We start from the raw sequence: 20,498 nt of genomic DNA on the forward strand, positions 1-20,498 counted from the left end.
GAGGCTGTATGGTCACTTATTTTTTTTGTTGCGACGTGGCCTTTTAGAAAAGACATACAAATTGGAATTGAGATATTCAGGTAGGATGCCTCAATTTCCACTAGTCTGTTTTAAATTACATGTGAATATCTGATATCAATGGATCAAAACAGGCACATAGTCTAACTGCCAAAAAAAGGCTGGCAAAAAATGTCCTAATATAGTGACACCATAATGGATAGCCAAGGCGAACATCTATCGGAGTTCAAATATACACCTTTAAAATGTTCACAAGGAAGATGTACCCACAGAGCAAGATAGACAGACATTATGAGATAGTTTTATCTGCCAATAGAAAATAACCATTGGAAAATGTCTAAATGTGGAAGGGGTCTAGGATGTTTCATCTCAGCCGATTCATTGCATCTGTTCCAGTGCGTACTGTTTTATCATGATGTGCTGAACTGTTCCAGGCTCATTTCTTCTTGCATATACAGGGTGCCCACAAAAACACTCCTTGATTTTAAATGGCTACAAAACTAAAATTTTTGGAACATTCTTTCACCTTTGAGGCTACAGTTTCATCAACTCATAAAGTTTCATATGGTCTCTGTTGATTACATACACTCGATGTGCGCCCCCACCTGTTACTCATCAAACATCGATGTGATAATCGAACTCGGACCAGACTCTCTGAAGCATATCCAGTGTGATCATGTTTATAGCTTCAGTGATGCGTTCCTGCAGATCATCCATAGTTACGGGTAGTGGAGGTACGTATACTGTCTTTCACGTACCCCCAAAGGAAAAAGTCACAAATAGTAATGTCTGGTGATCTCGGGGGCCATTTGAACACCTGGTCATTTTGTTGCATTGCATTGTCTGAAGGTTGTAACTTCTGCAGCCTATAAGGGTGAAAGTGCAAGTGATTGTGTAAGATCTTGCTAACCGTGCTTTTTGGGACTTGTATTTGATGTCATCTTATTTATAAACATATTCCGATAAGTTTTGATTTTGTAACCATTTAAAATCAAGGAGTGTTTTTGTGGGCACCCTGTATTAAGTGAAATTTGGAAATGCCAAAAAAAATGCAATAAAACAATCTAGCAAAAAAGTCAGCTATAGGCAGAACATTTGGATCCAGTCAACTACAGGCTGACAATTTTATCATGATAATGCAAGCCAACTACAGCAGCACCTTATTAAAGTAATTGATAATTTTATCATAAAAATGTAGCCATACCAGAGTGCATAAGAAGGATCTATCTTTCCTGCAGAATTATTTCTCTAAAGGACTGTAGCATGAAGAGAATCTATTTGAATTTTGTTGACTATTTTAATAAAATGAGCCTGGATCAGCTCAGTGATGTGATAGCTTGACCCGGTTTTCTGTATTGCACTTTATTGGAACAGTACCAGGTAAGAGCAGATAGTGTAGCTGGTTTTAAGAAAGGTTTGGACAATTTCCTGGAGGAAAGTCCTATAGTCTGTTATTGAGAAAGACATGGGAGAAACCACTGCTTGCCCTGGATTGGTAGCATGGAATGTTGCTACTCCATAGGTTTTGGCCAGGTTCTAGGGACCTAGATTGGCCACCATGAGAATGGGCTACTAGGCTTGATGGACCATTGCTCTGACCCAGTAAGGCTATTCTTAGGCTCTTATGAGGTGTGCAGAATTTGTAGCCAAGATGGGAGTTTAAGGGGGTTTAGGGTGTGGGAAGGGATTGAATCTTTTGTCGGTATTGGAGCTGTTTGTATATGTCTAGATTACATTTTCCTCTGATATACAGTAGTTTTATCTTGCAGTGTAATGGGTAGGGGGGTAGTGACCTCTGCTGGATGAAATTGTCTGCATTAAGGACTTGTAAATGGTGTAAAACATAGAACTGCCAACTAAAGACCTATATAATACTTCTGTGCCACAGGACTAAAACATTGCACTCATTGTGCATAAAATTGTGGGATTCTCCGCACTGATACTGCTGTGGTGAAATGGCTGAAATGAACTGGGCATGCCGTAATGGCCATGCTGAATCATCCCATTCTGTGGCAGGGAATGTGAAGGAGATAGGTTTCAAACTGGGGAAGACACACAAAGCTAACAATTCTCCACTCTCCTTCAGAACACCACCAAATCCACACCTTCACAATCCAACTCAGCAAAAGCACAAATAGGTCCAAAGACAGGTTGTAGTTTGAATTATTCATTTTTCCAGCAGGTCTAAATTGAGATGTGTTCACTTCTGCTGTCTTCAAACTATCTGTTATCATTGACAAATGTCAATCTCATAACACCTCCCATAACATCCCCCCAAATGTTCCTTATCCAAACGTCTTCATGGGCACACACAGACCGCATAGACAGTTTCAAAATATCACTTAATTAATCTCTGGAATTTGTTGCCAGAGAATGTGGTGAAAGCAATTAGCTTAGCAAGGTTTAAAATAGGTTTGGATAATTTCCTGAAAGAGAAGTCCATAAGCCATTTATTAAGATAGTTCAGAGAAATCCACTGTTTATTCCTAGAATAAGCAGCATAAAATCTGTTTTACTCTTTGGATTCTTGCCAGGTACTTGTGACCTGGGTTGGCCGCTGATGGAAACAGGATACTGGGCTTGATGGACCTAGTATGGCAACTCTTACATTCTTATTATGGTGATTTTGACATTTTTGGCTGAAAAATGTCTATCTAGGCTCTTGTATACGTTTTTCTGCTTTGAAAATGTGTTCCATAAATGTTTATTTTTTTTCCCCAGAGCTGTAACAGAACTCATTATCCCTTGCTGATTTCATTTTTGGGCTAGGGCATTACCCACTGGGGAATTAAGGAGGTGACCTCTTCTAATCCTTCCAATGGAGCACAACTCAGTGTGAGCATTTTGCCGAAACCAGTGTAGTGGTACATTTCGTAGAATATAACATCTTTATTGTGTAAATTCTGATATTGATATTTTTGGTCAAAGACATGCATTCCCTTTTGAAATTTATTTTTTAGACATAACACATCCAGATCTTGGCTTCTTACCAGATGCACAATTTTTTTTTTAGACATTTATCTCCCAATATTGTAAAATAGGGAATTAAATTTTTATGTAATATAAATGTCAAAATGCTGGTTTAGAAGATAGAAGGGAGAGAATACAGAGTATGATAAACCAAGTGCAGAACAAAAAGCACAGTGGGCCTCCAAGATAAGGTGTGGAATCCAAACTTTGGGCTAGATTCACTAAGCAAACCGATCATATACCGATTGGTTTGCAAGCCCTTTGCGACCCGATTTCCCTCTGACCCAATTCAATAACCTGTGTACCGATCCGATTCCGATCCATGCATGCAAATGAGGGAAACAGCATGCAAAGTAGGCAGGGACGCAATTCACTAACCAAAAATCTTGAACACCGACTGGGCTGGCCGATCAACAAGAAGCAACTGCTGGGGACCAGTTGCTCACCTCCTTTTCGACTGTCCTGCAGCCCTGAAATAAACCCGCTCTCTGCCTCCCCAACTCTCTCTCTGCCTCCCCCAGTTCTCCTGCTCTCTGCCACAACCTGCTCTCAGCCCCGATCGCCTGCCCTGTTCAGCCCCAGACTTTCCAGTTGATCTCCTACCCTTTTCAGTCCTGACTCGCCTGTCCTTCCCCGCAGTGCGAGCCTGTAGTTTTAACCAGCGGGTTTAAAGCGGGTTATAACCACGGGCTCGCAAAGCAGGAAAAACAGAAAAAAAAAAAAAGCTCTGCCGGGCATGAAGGGCTTGCAAACTCCCCCCCCCAAAAAAAAAAAAAAAAATGCTGAGAGCATGTGCAGACCATCTACAGACAAGGAAGATGGTCTGAGCATGCTCAAGAATCGCTCTCTAGTGATCCGTGCGTTGGGTGGGAGGCGTGCCAACGATCATCCCCATTTGCATGCAGGCCTTTAGTGAATTTGTCGGCCTGCATGCAAATGGGGATGGATCGAAGGTTAGTAAATCTAGCCCTTTAATAGCAAACCCAACTGGAGCCATGTTTGTCTGGGCTCATCAGGAACAGTATTACCACAAGAAAGAGCTCCTTGTGTATAAGTAAACAATGCTAACAACAGTACTTATCATTCACTATGTTAAAACAAAAGTGAGTGCTCCTCTGCTACACTTTACTGAATACAAAGAACAGAGGAAGTTCATCTTGTGGTACCACTGATCCTGATTACCCCTGATGCAAGCGTTCCGCTGAAACACGGCCCATGTTGGATCTTCTATTACAGTTTGGATTCCATACCCTATCTTAGATGCCAACTGTGCTTTTGTTGCTGTATAAAGTTTGCTGGTTTATGCATATCAATAACCCAAATGGTTTCTAAAATAAGCGCCATAGTAAGGAAGGTTTCAAAATAGCTCAAGTGTGCTGCTTTTTTGATACCAAGATATATAAAAAGATTCTGGGAATGCTGCCAACAGTTAATACAGATCTTTTATACTAATATGAGGGGGTGCTGAAAAGTTCTCAGTCCAACCAACCAACTTCCTAAATTCTGAGTGTTATTTTGCCACTGTAGCTGAAAAGAGTGTTATCTTATTTCATTAAGTGCCAATTTGCAGAAATGAAATTCTGTTTTGACATTGTTTCAGATCATTGATTGAAACATATCCAGGTCTCTTCTTGGTTGGGCTGAGAACTTACATAAAATAGGTCTAGATGACTAATTGAAATGCTATTTCTGAAAAAAATGCTTTATTTTTATTTACAGTGTAACCCAATAGCCTGATGTTGTTCTTAACGCCGTCAGTATTGCATATATTCCAAAAACAAAACCGGCATTAGAAATTCATTTAAACTTATAAGTGATGTATTTTTTTTGTAGTTTTTTCCACCTTGTCTTTTATTTATAGGGGACTTGTTCTTGAAAAAGCCTCCGGGCAAAACTTGTTGAACCCGTAGGTCCCACCCGAGGTTCAAACATTCAACTATTAAAACACAGCTAAAGCTAGTACAAAAGTTTTAATTCATAAATTATGCAATTGATTTCTATATTGAAATGCACATATGAACTGCACAGAGCACTTTAGAAAATTATTATTTAAGGTCTAATGATGAATCATAAGCCAAAAAATGAAATAAGCCTACTTAGGAAGCTGTGGAACCATGGGGTGGAAGGGAACGTACACAGATGGGTTAAACACTGGTTGGCAGGCAGGAAGCAAAGGGTTGGAGTGAAGGGCCACTACTCGGACTGGAGGAGAGTCACGAGCGGAGTTCCACAGGACCGCTGCTGTTCAATATATTTATCAACGACCTAGAAACAGGGACGAAGTGTGAAGTTATAAAATTTGCGGATGACACTAAACTCTGTAGCAGAGTTAGAACTGTGGAAGAATGTGAGGACCTACAAAGGGACCTGAACAAACTGGAGGAGTGGGCGATTAAATGGCAAATGAACTACAATGTAGGGAAATGCAAGATCATGCATATAGGGAAAAAGAACCCAATGTTCAGCTACCAAATGGGGGGATTAGTACTAGAGGCAAGTAACCTTGAAAAGGACTTGGGTGTGCTGGTGGACACAACAATGAAGTCAACGGCACAATGCACAGCAGCCTCAAAGAAGGCAAACAGAATGTTGGGTATTATTAAGAAGGGTATCACAACCAGAACGAAGGAAGTCATCATGCCGCTGTACCGCGCGATGGTATGCCCACATCTGGAATACTGTGTCCAATATTGGTCGCCATACCTAAAGAAGGACATGGAGATACTTGAGAGGGTTCAGAGAAGAGCAACAAGAATGATAAAAGGTATGGAAAACCTTTCATACACAGACAGGTTAGAAAGGCTGGGGGCTCTTCACCCTGGAGAAGCGGAGACTTAGAGGAGACATGATAGAGACTTACAAGATCATGAAGGACATAGAGAAAATGGAAAGGGACAGATTCTTCAGTCTATTGGGAACTACAAGAACAAGGGGGCACTTGGAGAAATTGAAAGGGGACAGGTTTAGAGCCAATGCTAGGAAATTTTTCTTCACTCAGAGGGTGGTAGACACCTGGAATGCGCTTCCGAAGGATGTGATAGGACAGAGTACATTAAGGGGATTTAAAGAGGGATTGGACAAATTCTTGAAGGATACGGGGATTGAGGGATATAGATAGAGGTAGAGATAGGATTATGGAAGGGTATAGATAGAAGAATAATGGGTTTAGACAAAGGATCACTTACAGGTCATGGACCTGATGGGCCGCTGCGGGAGCGGACTGCTGGGCGCGATGAACCCCTGGTCTGACCCAGTGGAGGCAACTTCTTATGTTCTTAATAAATTGGTCAGTGGTTGGCATGAACTGAAGACTATGGGCTCCTTTTACGAAGCCGCAGTAGCGATTTAATATGCGTAATAGTGCGCGCTAAACCACCGGACATGCTAGCCGCTACCATCTCCTCTTGAGCAGGTGGTAGTTTTTCAGCTGGTGGGGGGGTAGCGCATGATTAAAAGTCACGCGTGCTAACGCGGCTTCGTAAAAGGAGCCCTATAAGTTAATGAATTAAAAAACTACAAAAAATACATCACTTATAATTTAAATGAATTTCTAATGCCGGTTTTATTTTTATTTACTACATGTGAAAGACTCAGGTAAACAGTACGTCATAAACATCATCAGATTAAATCAGGATACAACAGAACCTTTGCCTGTCAGTGCCATTATTGTCTGTGACTACATTGTTCATTGTGACTGCTTGTCAAAAGAATACTTTTTATCGCCAAGAATGAATGTTGTTTAAAATCCCATCTGAAAACGTTTCTACATTTGAAAACACTGCTGAAGGTAATCTGGATTCAATAATACAAGCCTTTGTTTCAAAACCACTGGCATCTGGCACCATACACAAAAATTGCCAACAGTCTCAGAAACTATGTCAAAAGGAGAACCTGGCACCTCTACTATCTGAACGTTCCATTTATTTATAGAGTGTGTCAGAGAAGAAAAATATAGATCAATGTCGTCATGCCAAGCATACAAAAAAAAGATTATACGAGCGGAAAAACTATGGCCCTGTTTTACTAAGGTGAGCTAATTGATTAGCGCGCTTAAAGCTAACACGTGCATGTTAGTCTATGGATGTGTTAGCGTTTAGCGTGCGCTAATTCAATTAGCGTGCACTAATCGGTTAGCACACCTTGGTAAAACAGGGGGTATATGTCAAGCAGTAGGTTTTTTTTAAAAAAAAATCTTTATTAATTTTCAAAAATTACAACAAGTGTACAACAATCATTCATAAATAACTTAATTAATCACTTCACATTCTTATTTTTAATATTCCAAATAGATAATTATATAAGAAACCCACCCCTCCCACCTATATACTAATAAATAACAATTATCAATTATTATCCTTCATAGTCCCACCCCCCCCCCCCTTATCTTGTCCAATATTTAGGTGTTTAAGATGTCTGATCATCAGAATAAATCGTCAATGGCCCCCAAATCTTTTTAAACTTATTATAATTGCCTTGTTGCAGATCTAATAGATGCTGGCATTGTGGTTTAGAAGTTGGGACATTAGATCATTTGATATTTTTTTGTCCCTGTATAAATGCCTTTTGGAAGTTAATTTGGCCCCAAATTAATTCCTTGTTAGAAAATCATGTTGCCCTTTCTTATGATACTATATTATTTGGTACTTCAATGAGATTTAAAAGCCAAATTTCAGCGAATAATAATAAACTTTTATTAATATTAACAGGGGTTGCCATTCAACAGATTACAAGCAGTAGGTTTTATTGAAAATAAAAGATCTCAGTAACTTGCCAAGAAAAAAAAACCCCATGGACAAGAAAAAAGATTTTAAAAAGAGGTAGATGAGGGGGAAGGAAGAAAAATGGCAGGGGTGGAGTGGGGGAAATAAAGTAGGAATCCTTGGATGGGGGCTTTAATGATGGGATGGGTAAGGAATGAGCTTGACATATTGTTATAGCAGGGGAATTATGTGTGGGGGAAGGGGAGAGAAATGGGTCATGAGCAGTGGGTTATAAGGAAGGGAGGGAGAAGGGAGAAAGGGATGTAGGGTAGATGGGTAGGGTAGGGTAGGATTTAAAGGAATGGGGGAGAATAAACATAACAATTTTGGTAGGGGGCAGCAGAATCATCTTGTTTTTTTCAAAAGGAGCAGATGAGGCTCTTCGGGTGAAGATGGGTTGATGCTTGGGTTTTTAGCATGATTGTTATCTTTCTTGATGAATGAAGAGGGTGTCATTTTGGGGGTAAGTGTAAAACTCAGAACCCAGAGGTCGATGCTCAAAAAGCATCCACCCAATTAGTTATGAGAGTTAACAAGATAAATATTGGCTTTCAAATATTCTTAGGAGTATACAGTAGATCTTAAAATGGGCTATTGTTAAGAAGTGTAGTTGCTAACATGTGCTACTGCTAACGTGTTATTTAATCACTAGCTTGTGCTATTTTAGCAAAATTCAGTTTCATGCAGTAAATCCCTAACTTCTAATATCTAAGGTTAACAGTAAAACAGCACATATTAAGCATAACCCACATTGATAATTTTCACCCTAAACTGTCTAAAATATCGGTTTAACATAAGAAGTCTGAACATGGCAGGGGAAGGATTAAATATTTGTTCGATAGCTTCAAAATTCAGCTACCTGGTGAAAGATGTGGAGATAAGTAGTTCGCTGATATATCTCAGTATCTTTAACAGTGCTATATTCAGTGTCACACTTAGGCCCAGATTCTGTATAGGACACCCGGTCTCAGGAGCCGACAGGTGTCCTATACAAAATCGCGCCTAAGCCCGCCTATAAAGATTCTCTAACCGATGTCCATGTTACAGACGCCGGTTAACTGTGCCTATCATGGCAAGGGATTTCCCTGTCGCTATAAGTTTAGCAGCAACCCGTCCTCATTCCCTGCGAAGACTACCAGCAGATCGGATGCCCAATCCGTCCTACCGGAACCCCACCATCACATCGTATATAGTCAGCAGGAGGGATGCTCAATCCCTTCTGCCCAGCACCCCCTCCCGTAGATCGCTAGCAGGAGGGATGCACAATCCGCCCTGCCGGAACTCCCCAACCCCCTCATAGATTGCCCCCACCCCATAGATCACCCAGTCTAGATCTTCCCTCCATCCCCCCCGGACCCCAAACCCCCACTAGAACCCCTCCTAACCTCTCAGACCTTTTTCGACAGCCGGCCAAACAGGTCCTCCCTCCAGCAGGCCAGCAGACCCGCCTCTATGTGAATGGCAGGCCTGCCTCTTCTCGGTGCATTGTGTGATGCACTGGGGATGGGCCTAAGGCCTGATTGGCCCAGGCGCCTAAGGCCCCGCTCATAGGCCTAGAATCTTAGGTTTCCCATGTGCCTAAGGCCTCTCCTATGGGTGGGGCCTTAGGTACCTGGGCCAATCAGGCCTTAGGCCCCTCCTTTGTGCATCCACAATGCATCGGGAAAGGGCAGGCCTGCCATTCACACAGAGACGGGTCTGTCAGCCAGCCGCTGGAGGGAGGATCCATCTGGCTGGCTGTCAAAAAAGGTTGGAGGAGGGTTGGGGGGGTTATGAGGGGTTTTAGTGGGAGTGGGGTGGAGGGGGGGTCTGGCCTGGGTGATCTAATGGAGGTGTTTGGCAGGAAGGATTGGGCATCCCTCCTGCTGGCAATCTACCGAGGGGGGGGGGGGGTTGCTGGTCAGGAGGGACTGGGCATCCCTCCTGCCGTGATCATTGGGGGTGACAGGTGGCTACTAAACTTATCGCGGCAGGGGGATCCCTTGCTGCAATAAGCTCAGTGGCCGTGTCTACTTACAATGAAGGCCAGCATTTTGGTGGCCTACATTGTACGCATCTCCTGCTGGCCTAGGGAGACGTGTACAGCTGCCTAAGGCATACGGTCTGCCTAAGGCTACTTCTGGGCCAAACCACGTCCACGTCTAACCTTAGGCGAGCTTAGGCAGGCCTGCACACCTCCTTAGGCTCCCGGAGGCGCCTCCAATGTAGGTGGTCTGCCTCGCGAGGTTTAAAAAAAATAACAAAAATCATGCATCCTGATTGGCTGGTTAGACAGCGGTAGGATGCCTACCGCGGACTACAATCGGGATGCTGTTTATAGAATCCAGGTCTCGGTGTCCATTCAGGAGCTGCTGCTATTTAGATAAGTGCTTTTGAATTATTAGGTCATTAATTAATAAGATAACTGTCTAAGTAGGAATCAAATAGTCCCTTCAAACACTTGTGTAACACACTAATATCCTCCAAAAAAGGCCCATGCTCAAGCCAAAAAGTAATCTATATATCAATCAAAAGATTGAGATAAGAGATTTTTAGGATCTCAAGTGCTCGCAGTCGCATGCTAGTTGAACAAATCTCGGCATGTAACTATCTTGCGAGCTATCATCGGTCCTTTAAACTCTTATTGTATCATATACTTCATTCTTTTTATGCAATTTGCTATATTTATATTCTCATAATAATACTTTTCAACGGCCCCTCGTATTCAGCCAATGCATCTGCTAGTGGTGCTAAATCTGGAAATTCAGTGCTAGAATGTGTCCTGTTAAGTCAATATTCAGACTTAACCAGCCAAGGACTAGCACATAAATTCAGGGTTTTACTAAACAGTGGTAGAGGTTTCTATCATGGCCCAGCGAGGTAAATGCTCTAATGCTAACATACTTCCTATGAGTGTTGGAGCATTAACCTCTCCAGCCCTCATTAGAAACCTCTACCACCGTTTAGTAAAAGGAGCCAAGAGACAGGACAGCTGTCTACTGTATTTATGCACTAAACATGGCCGGCTAGCTCTGAATGTTGAGAGCTAACCAGTCTTTGTCCCTGACACTCCACCAATGTAGCCGGCTTCCACTTTGGTGCTACTGGGTCCTTTTCAGTACCACTAACCAGTTAAGTGCTGATGAAAATGACCAGATACCGTATATACTCGAATATAAACTAACCTGAATATAAACAGAGGTAACCTTTTTTTTCCCCACAAAGGAAGAAAAAATGTTGACTCGAATATAAATCAAGGTAATGTTTAAAAAAATATATATATATTCAAGTGCCCTTCCCTGCCAGACTCTGCACTCAGTCCCCATCCCTCCCTGGAAGGCTCTGCACTCTGTCTCCCATCTCTCCCTGCCAGGCTGCATCCAATCTTCTCCCTCCCTGCCAGGCTTTGCACCTTACCCCCACTCCCTCCCTGCCATGCTCTGCACCCTTCCTACCAGGCTCTGCACCCTATCCCCACTCCTTCCCAATGCCTTGCAGGCCTCTACCGGGCCTGTCATAAGACCTGGTGGGCCAGCGATGGGCCAGGATAGGAGGGATCCCTCCCATCTTCTGTCCCGGCTGACTCTCACAATTCTCACTTTCATCCCGCCTCCCCAATTAGAATTAACAGTACCTTTCCTTTAAACTCCCTAGTGGTTCAGCATTGAGCCAGGGCAGGAACGACCTTCATACGCTCCTTCCCTGTGCAGAGCCATCATCTGAATGGTTGCCTCACGTTCTCATGGCAACCTCATGAATTCCTACAGTCTTTCAGTTTCCGTGATAACTCACAGCAGCCATTCAGATGGCAGTTCTGCATAGGGCAGGAGCGTATGAAGATCGCTCCTGCCCTAGTTCACTGCTGAACCACCAGAGAGTTTAAAGGTACTGTTTATACTAATTGGGGAGGCGGAAGGGAGGTGAGAATTGAAAGAGTCAGCCGGGATAGGAAGTGGAATGGATCCCTCCTGCCCAACCCACCACTGGACTCCCAGGTCTTACGGCAGGCCAGGTGGAGACCTACAACAGGTCCAGGAGGTGAGTGGATGGGTACTGACCCAAACAAACCGAGACCCCCAATTTTGGGTCTTTTTTTGGCCCCAAAATCTCAAGTTATGTTTGAATACATATGGTAGCCGCATTTCAAGTAAGTGAACCAGTTAGTTGTCATTCTCATATAGATAACTCACTTTGAATATTGGCTAGATTGTTTTCTACACTAATATACCTTTTGTTGGCCACTATTATCTGTGGCATGGTAACCAAGACTGTTCTGATAGCTCTTCTTCAGCTTGTCAACTGATCCAGATTTATTAGAAAGGTAGAATCTAATTGCAAAGGGGTCAATCAAGAACTGGATCTGCTTATCAGGGATAATTTGGGTCAGATGTCAATCCAAGCTTTGAAAGATTGGACAGAAATAATTTAAAAAAAAGACTAGATCTTTGGCTTAGTTGCTATTGTTTTCAATTTCTATTTTACAGCAAATGCAATATCATCCTTGAAACAGGCAAAAGCGTTATATATGATATGCCATTCTCTAACACACTGCCATCAACTGTCATGCTAAAATTATATGCACAGTTAGTACTGCACATGCCCTGCAGGTACATATTATCTCCAGAGAAATGCTAGCAATCCATAGTCATTCCACTGGAATGCCAACAGTTGCTTTGACAACAAATTGAAACTCCTATTCAATCAATGGAGAAAAGCCCTGACAAGATCGTAAGGATTGCAACACTACTTAGCTGCTGGCAAGGCTATAATATATGGCCGCATGGGGGGTAATTCTGTAAGAGGTGCTAAAATTTATGTGCTGATCACACTTATAAATTTATGTAATGGGATTTATTAACTGCCTTTATGAAGAGATTCACCCAAAGCAGTTTATATTGAACAGTAGTCAGGTCCTGTAAGCATTTTACCCATGGGTTCACAATCTAACTATGGTACCTGGGACAATGAAGGGTTAAGTGACTTGCCCAGGGTCATAAGAAGCAGTGCAGGGATTGAATCAGCAACCTCAGGGTGCTGAGGCAGCAGCTCTAGCCACTAGACCACTCCTCCACTGGCATATAGAGTGACGCAGTAAGGGAGGGTAGACTGCCCTGAATGTCATCTTGGTGGGGTAGTCAGCACCTCTCCACCCCCCCCCCCCATGCCACACTCATGCCCTCCCATCCACCCCATACCTCTTTAAATCTTGCACTGGTCTGTCTCCCCTCTGGAATCACTTCTGGGTTGCCGGACCAGGAAGTAACTTCAGAGGGAAAGTCAACACCGGCACAGCTGTTCGCACTGGTGCAGTTTAAAGAGGAGGGAAGGTGCGAGCGTGGTGGTGGTGGGGGGGAGCAGGGAAGGAGCAGGGGGCACGGAAGAACCTGGGGCGGCAGAGAGGGGGGCGGAGAAGAGCGTGCCACCACCATGGGCGCCTCCTACCCTTGCTACTCCACTGGGCATATATGTGGGTGTGCCTACATATATGAATGCAAATGAGTAAAATCAGGTTCATCATTATTCTAAAACAGTGAATCGCAAATTGTGTGCAGTGGCACGCCAGTGTGCCGCGGCAAGATTCTGGGTCTGCTGCCAGGGATTGAGTCACTTCCGACATTGGCGCCTCTCCTCCTTTCTGCCCCCCCCCCCCCCCCCGCAACCTTGTCTCATTTTCCCTGAGCTCGGGGCAAGCACGGACGTCGACATGATGACTTCGTGCGATGCGAGCATGCCTGCAACGTCATTGCATCGACATCCACGCATGCTCGGAGGCCCTCCAGACACAGTCCCGAGCTCAGGGAAAAGGAGATGAGGTCCATGTGGGGCAGGGGAGGAGTGAGGCGAAGCTGTGGGCAGAGCAGGGCAGAGTCGTGGGTGTGCCACAGAAAACCATTTGCTCCGTCAGTGCGCTGGAGCAAAAAAAAAGTTTGCGGGTCACTGTTCTAAAAGGACTAGATTCAGTAATTGGTGCCAAAAAATCCACATGGAGAAGTATTCTATATATGGTGGTTCAAGTTGTACATGGTTTATAGAATAGTGTTCAGTTCCTATTTTTGCACCAAGCTTTGGGAGCGAGGATTTATGCCAGCTGAAAGCTGGTGTACAAGATCCTAGCATATAAGTTAGCCTGCACACATCTTTTTTCAATGTTTCTGACCCATTCATGCCCCTCTTTTGAGTTGCACACTGTAAGATCTGCATGCACATCTTTATAGAACAGTACATAGCAAGATGCAAGCGTGAATCCAAATTGTTGCCAAGTAATGCCAGTAATTGATTGAAGATGCCCAATTATTGGTACTAATTGGCTCATTAGCCAATTTAGTTTCACATGCATCTCAGGAAAGTGTACAGTCTGGGAGTAAACGTGCACATGGGTGGAACCTGGATGGGACTAACACAAGTATAATTTATAGCAGGGGTATGGAACTTCGGTCCTCGAGAGCCGTATTCCAGTCGAGTTTTCAGGATTTCCCCAATGACTATGCATTGAAAGCAGTGCATGCAAATAGAACTCATGCATAGTCATTGGGGAAATCCTGAAAACCCGACTGGAATACGGCTCTCGAGGACCGGAGTTCCCTACCCCTGATTTATAGAATACTATAATTTTAAGCATGTAGCTTTGTCATTTGGGCGTGAGTGTTTACACCATCTCTATGAGTAGCATTAAGGCTCTGTTTTATAAACAGTACCTAAAATACAGGTGCCAAGGAATGAGGCGCATGGTGCCTGTCAATCTTCAGTTAGGCGCTGTTTATAGAATCATGCCTAGCAGTGCCTCAATTGAACTTTGTCACCAGTAAGTGTCAAAATCTTAGGCACACCCCCTTATTCATGCCAGGGTTTTCTTGGCCTAAATACCGCCGCCTAAGTCCAATTTAGGTGCCTAGACGTAAAACACGCCCAAGATCTGCCCACTTTCCAACCAAACACACATTTATTATAATAAATTATCCAGAGTAGATCTGACCCATTCCTCCTTTAGCCGCCCTCCCCCTTTGAATATTACATCAAATATAAATATTTCTGTAGCTGCTCCCAAGAGTGCTTATAAGGACTCCTGCTATGTGATTTTCCGCCAGTAGTGGGCAGCGTGATGATGGCTCACTGCTGGCGCTGACCTTGGATATTCATTGCCAGGTTGTTTCTGGCAAGCAGCATAGAATATCTGGGTGTTCACACTTATCCAGATAGCACATGCCCAGTTAATCTGACATTCAGCACTAACTGGACATCACCTAGCGCAGGGGTGTCAAAGTCCCTCCTCGAGGGGCCGCAATCCAGTCGGGTTTTCAGGATTTCCCCAATGAATATGCATGAGATCTATTTGCATGCACTGCTTTCATTGTATGCTAACAGATCTCATGCATATTCGTTGGGGGAAATCCTGAAAACCCGACCGGATTGTGGCCCTCAAGGAGGGACTTTGACACCCCTGACCTAGCGTATAAAGATACTGTAGCACAGCCATTTATGTGGTCCTCTCTAAGTGCTAACCTTGCGTGGTCAGCGCTAAATCTCAGGGCATAACTTTGACCTGCCCCTGACACATCCAACGAGATAGCCAGCTACTGGTTACATGCTAACCGTGAATATTCAGCGAAGATAATTGGTTATCTTCTGCTGGATATTTGGGGATAGCCAACTATCTGCAATGCAACTGGTCAGCAGATGTGGTCAACTGCTTAAATCATTTTGAATATCAAGCCCCTTGTTTTTATATAGAGCTGTTAACTTTTTCATATGAGTAACCTAATTGCAGTCTCTAGCGCCATCTACTGATTGACAGAGGCATATGCGATCTCCATTCAGATACAATTGTTGCCCTTATTGCATATATGCAACTAAGAAGACCTTTACAACTAGTTTGATCTATATTTGGAGACAGCATATTCAAAAGACATATTTCAAGAATGAACTGAATTGTGATACCTGAAATTTAAAAGAAGATAGATTATTTTGTCCCAAAAATATTTTACGGCAGAGTATTAGACAATCTGCAGGTTAAAGAATCCCAGCTGTTTTACCTAAAAGTCTAAATATCATGGGGTCTTTTTACTAAGCCGTGATAAAAAGTGACTGCTGTTCTTTCTAGAATGTGGGTTTCCATGCACTGAGCTCTAAGACAGTGCTATTTTCTTATTAATGGCCACACACAAATTGCAAAATTTGTGCATGGCCATTAGCATACGAGCCCTTAATGCCACATAAATTTAGTGGACAGTAAGGGCTTCCATAGTAATCTTGTGCTAAGTCATCACACGCCAATTCCCACGCGCTAATTGATTAAAGCATGGCACACCTACTCTGTGCCCCCATATAAGCCCAATAGGTTACAGAATAAAGGGTCAAATTCTACAAATTGCATCCCAAAGTTAAACAGCGGTAGGTGTCCTACCGCTGGTCTAACTAACCAATTGAGATACATATTTAAAATAAAATGCAGGAGCCATTCTTAGGCACTTGTCTCGCACCTGCGGAGGTGCATAGGGATGCCATAGGGACACCTAAGACCAACATGGGTGTGGTTTGTGCTGGAAGTGGCCTTAGGCGTCCATAGGTGTCCCTATGCGCCTCTGAAGGCATGAGACAGGCACCTTAAATGTAGGCCTTTTAAAATGATGGCCTATATTTAAGGTGCATATGTTAAAAAAAGAGACATGATTCTGGACACGGCGCCTGCTGGTGATTGACACATGGCAGGCACCGATTTTGCAGGCATCACTTCGAGAATCAGGCACAAAGTGTATTTTTTTTTTTTGTGCACGGGTGGTGTGTACTGAGCCTGCAGTTAGCATGTGGCTACTGAGCACATGCCACTAGTTCCATTTTTAGGCAGCGGTAAGCACACATTAATAAAAGTGCCCCTATGGTTCTATTAAAGACTTCCATTGACAGTGGAAAAATGAGCAACTTTACATGTACCATTTACATTTGAGACTGGCACCTTGCCTCTTCCCCCCTCTCCATGCACCCTTCCCTATCCCCCATGCCTCTTCAAATCTTTACCAGCTGCAGGCAGCATCTCTTACCTGCTGGTTGTGGCAACCTCATCCCTCTCTCTCTGATGTTACTTCCTGTTCTTGTGGACCAGGAAATGACATCAGAGGGAAGGATGAGCCTGGCACGAGCAGCAGGTAAGAGATGTTGCTTGCGGCTGGTGAAGATTTGAAGAAGTACGGAGGTGGGGTGGAAGCGAGGGGAATGATACATAGGGGGGCTTACAGCGCAGCCATACTGGGCATCTCTGCCCCAGGCGCACGCTTACCTTGTTAAGCTACTTTTAGGAATGAGGGGGATAATGTATAATAGTCTATAAGTTATGCATGCAAGTTTTCACTCCCCCCCCCCATGCTCTGCACAAAATACGTGGAGGAATAGCTTAATACAGTATTCCCAAACCTGGTCCTGGAGGCACCCCAATCAGTCAGGTTTTCAGGATAACCACAATGAATATTTATGACCGAGATTTATATGCAGTGAAGGCAGTGTATGCAAACATCTCTCATGAATATTCATTGTGGATATCCTGAAATCCTGACTGGCTGAGGTGCCTCCAGTACCAGGTTTGGAAGCACTGGCCTAACGGTTAGTGCAGTGGGCTGAGAAACAGGGACACTAGGTTTGACTGCAGCCCTTGTGATCCCTCCATTACTCCAGGTACCTGAGCCCACTAGGGATACAGAAAGTACCTGCATATAATATATAAAAACTATTTTGGTTGTACCTAGGGTTATCTGATTTTACGATTGTAAAAATATGGACCCATGGCCCCACCCCCAGGCCCACCCAGCCTTGCCCTTTTCCGCCCAAATCATGCCCCATTATGCCCCAGCCCCATTCCCAACTTCTTAATGTGCTCAGAGCCATGTCGGGAGGGCATCAGAGCATGCGCAGATGTGACGTGATAATTTCACAGGCATGTACACATGCGTGTGACATCACTGTGTTGCATCCATGCATGCGCAGAAGCCCTCCCGACACAGTCCTGAGTTGGAAGCTTTTCAAAACCGAGACAAAGTGCTGGGTTTTGAAAAGCTGTCTGGATGCCCGGACAGTCCTGTAAAAAGAGGTAAATTCGAACATCTGGTAACCCTAGTTCTACCACAGAAAGGCAGTAGATCAAATGCATCATCTTCCTCCTTATCTATGGGTATGCCTACCTATAAAACTACATCAATCCACAACAGCATATAATAAACTTCAAAGTGCCTAATTTCTAAGTGATCTTTTTTTCAGATAATACCTTTCTAAGTACCTCTATGGTCTTCAGTTCCAGCTAACCACCAGCCAAATTATTTGAAGGCTTCTTTCTCTTTCTGGCTTTTATTCATCATCAGACCTTAGTATTTTTTTTTAAAGTGCTTGTACTCTATATTCTATGTTTTGTGCAAATCAATAAGCTTTTCTTACACAACTTTAAAACTATTTAAAGCTATTTCTTCATTCTTTTTTTAAAACCTCGGGAAGCACCTTTAGGTTCAACCAGTTTCGCCCAAAGGCTTTTTGAAGAACGGGTCCCCCCTTTTGTTTTGGTCCACAGCATCCCGGCGTGGCGCAGTAAGGGAGGGTAGACTGCCCTGAGTGTCATCTTTGGGGCTGTCAGCACCTCTCCACCCCCTCCCCCCCATGCCACACTCATGCTCTCTCATCCATCCCCATACCTCTTTAAATCTTGCACTGGTCTGGCTCCCCTCTGGAATCACTTCCGGGTTGCCAGACCAGAAGTAACTTCAGAGGGAAAGTCAATGCCGGCACAAACAGCAGGCTGTAGAAGCTGTTCGCACTGGTGCAGATTTAAAGAGGTACAGAGGAGGGAAGGTGCGAGTGTGGTGGTGATGGTGGTGGGGGGGGGGGGGCAGGGAAGGAGCAGGGGGCACGGAAGGACCTGGGGCAGCAGAGAGGGGGGCGGAGAAGAGCGCACGACCACCATGGGCACCTCCTACCCTTGCTACTCCACTGAGCATATATGTGAGTGTGTCTACATATATGAATGCAAATGAGTAATATCAGGTTCATCATTATTCTAAAACAGTGAATCGCAAATTGTGTGCAGTGGCACGCCAGTGTGCCTTGGCAAGATTCTGGGTCTGCTGCCAGGGATTGAGTCACTTCTGACATTGGCGCCTCTCCTCCTTTCCGCCCCCCCCCAAACCTTGTCTCATTTTCCCTGAGCTTGGGGCATGCACGGACGTCGATATGACTTTGTGCGATACGAGCATGCCTGCAACGTCACTGCGTTGACATCCACGCATGCTCGGAAGCCCTCCAGACACAGTCCCGAGCTCAGGGAAAAGGAGACGAGGTTCATGTGGAGCAGGGGAGGAGTGTGGCGAAGCTGTGGGCAGAGAAGGGCAGGGTCGTGGGTGTTCCACAGAAAACCATTTGCTCTGTTAGTGCGCTGGAGCAAAAAAAAAAAAAAAAGGTTTGCGGGTCACTGTTCTAAAAGGACTAGATTCAGTAAATGGTGCCAAAAAATCCACATGGAGAAATATTCTATATATGGTTCTCCAAGTTGCACATCCCTTAAAGATGCTGTGGAGCAAAACAAAAGGGGGGACCCGTTCTTCCAAAAGCCTTTGGGCGAAACTGGTTGAAACTTAAGGTCTTTCCCGAGGTTTAAAAAAAGAATGACGAAATAGCTATAGCTAAATACAAAAGTTTTAAAGTTGTATAAGAAAAGTTTATCGATTTGCACAAAATATAGAATGTAGAGCACAAATAATTTTTAAAAAACTAAGGTCTGATGATGAATAAAAGCCAGAAAGAGAAACAAGCCTTCAAATAATTTGGCTGGTGGTTGGCTGGGACTGAAGACCATAGAGGCACTTAGAAATGTATTATCTGAAAAAAAGATCACTTAGAAATTAGGCACTTTAAAGTTTATTATATGCCGTTGTGGATTGATGGTGTATATTACATAGACAACGTCATAAACAACACTGGGCTATTTTAATATACCCGTAAAACTATGCACATCTTTGAAGAATAGTACTTAAGTAGTTTTTTGGCATGTACGCACCTATATGCATACTTACATGCACATATACCAGTCTAATGATTTATGAGCTTGTGTGGTGCTTAAATATAGGTACACTTAGAGAATCTCTCCATTTAAGTGTTATAGCAAGTCTTGAATATAAAAATTCCAGAGGTTAAGATCAAAATTCTTCTGCTTAATACTCTTTCTGTACTCCACAAGTTGAAAATCCAGTTAAAATGGCTTGTCAGGTGACATTTCTATGTAAAGCAATAGCAATGCTATAATTAATCACATTTTCTTATTACTAAAATAGTTAAACTATGATAAACTGTTAGGAGCCTCTGAGCTAAGAATGCAATAGTCTGCTGTCAAATTCCAATTGTTTGTGCTCTACTGCCCTCTTGTGGTTGATTTGAGGTCTTAAATCTTGCCACTTACCTCCAGTTAAAGATTTTTTCCTTTCACAGAAATGCAGCTCAAAGTATTTTATAAAACGACTGGACATATCATTGAGAGTTGTCTTAGCATGCCCGAAAGCTTCCAAAATACAGTTTACCTGTAACATAAAAATTAAAGATCGTGCTTATTACAGTGGGGCGGGACATTTGTCAATGACTTGATCTTATCAATGTAAAAGGTTTGGGGGACTGATATTCAAGGCAATTTAACCAGACAGAAGAGGTTCCTGCCTGATTAAATCACTTATGTGGGTTATTCACCGATATTCAGCAGCATTTAACTAGACAATGCAGCTGAAGATCAGCACTAAATACCAGATTATATAA

At 43.4% G+C, this 20,498-nt stretch overlaps 1 protein-coding gene across 4 annotated transcripts in view; it reads right to left on the reverse strand.

Annotated features, from left to right (window-relative positions):
* Positions 1-20,498, reverse strand: part of MYO16 (myosin XVI) — a 709,054-nt gene that overhangs the window by 419,898 nt on the left and 268,658 nt on the right. For all 4 annotated transcript variants that reach the window (XM_033949922.1, XM_033949923.1, XM_033949921.1 and 1 more), the window contains exon 15: positions 20,152-20,269. In XM_033949922.1, coding sequence (XP_033805813.1) covers positions 20,152-20,269 — 118 coding nt within the window. The remainder of the gene's footprint in view (positions 1-20,151; positions 20,270-20,498) is intronic.

Source organism: Geotrypetes seraphini, chromosome 6 (assembly GCF_902459505.1).
Source record: "Geotrypetes seraphini chromosome 6, aGeoSer1.1, whole genome shotgun sequence".
NCBI classification, from domain to species: domain Eukaryota; kingdom Metazoa; phylum Chordata; class Amphibia; order Gymnophiona; family Dermophiidae; genus Geotrypetes; species Geotrypetes seraphini.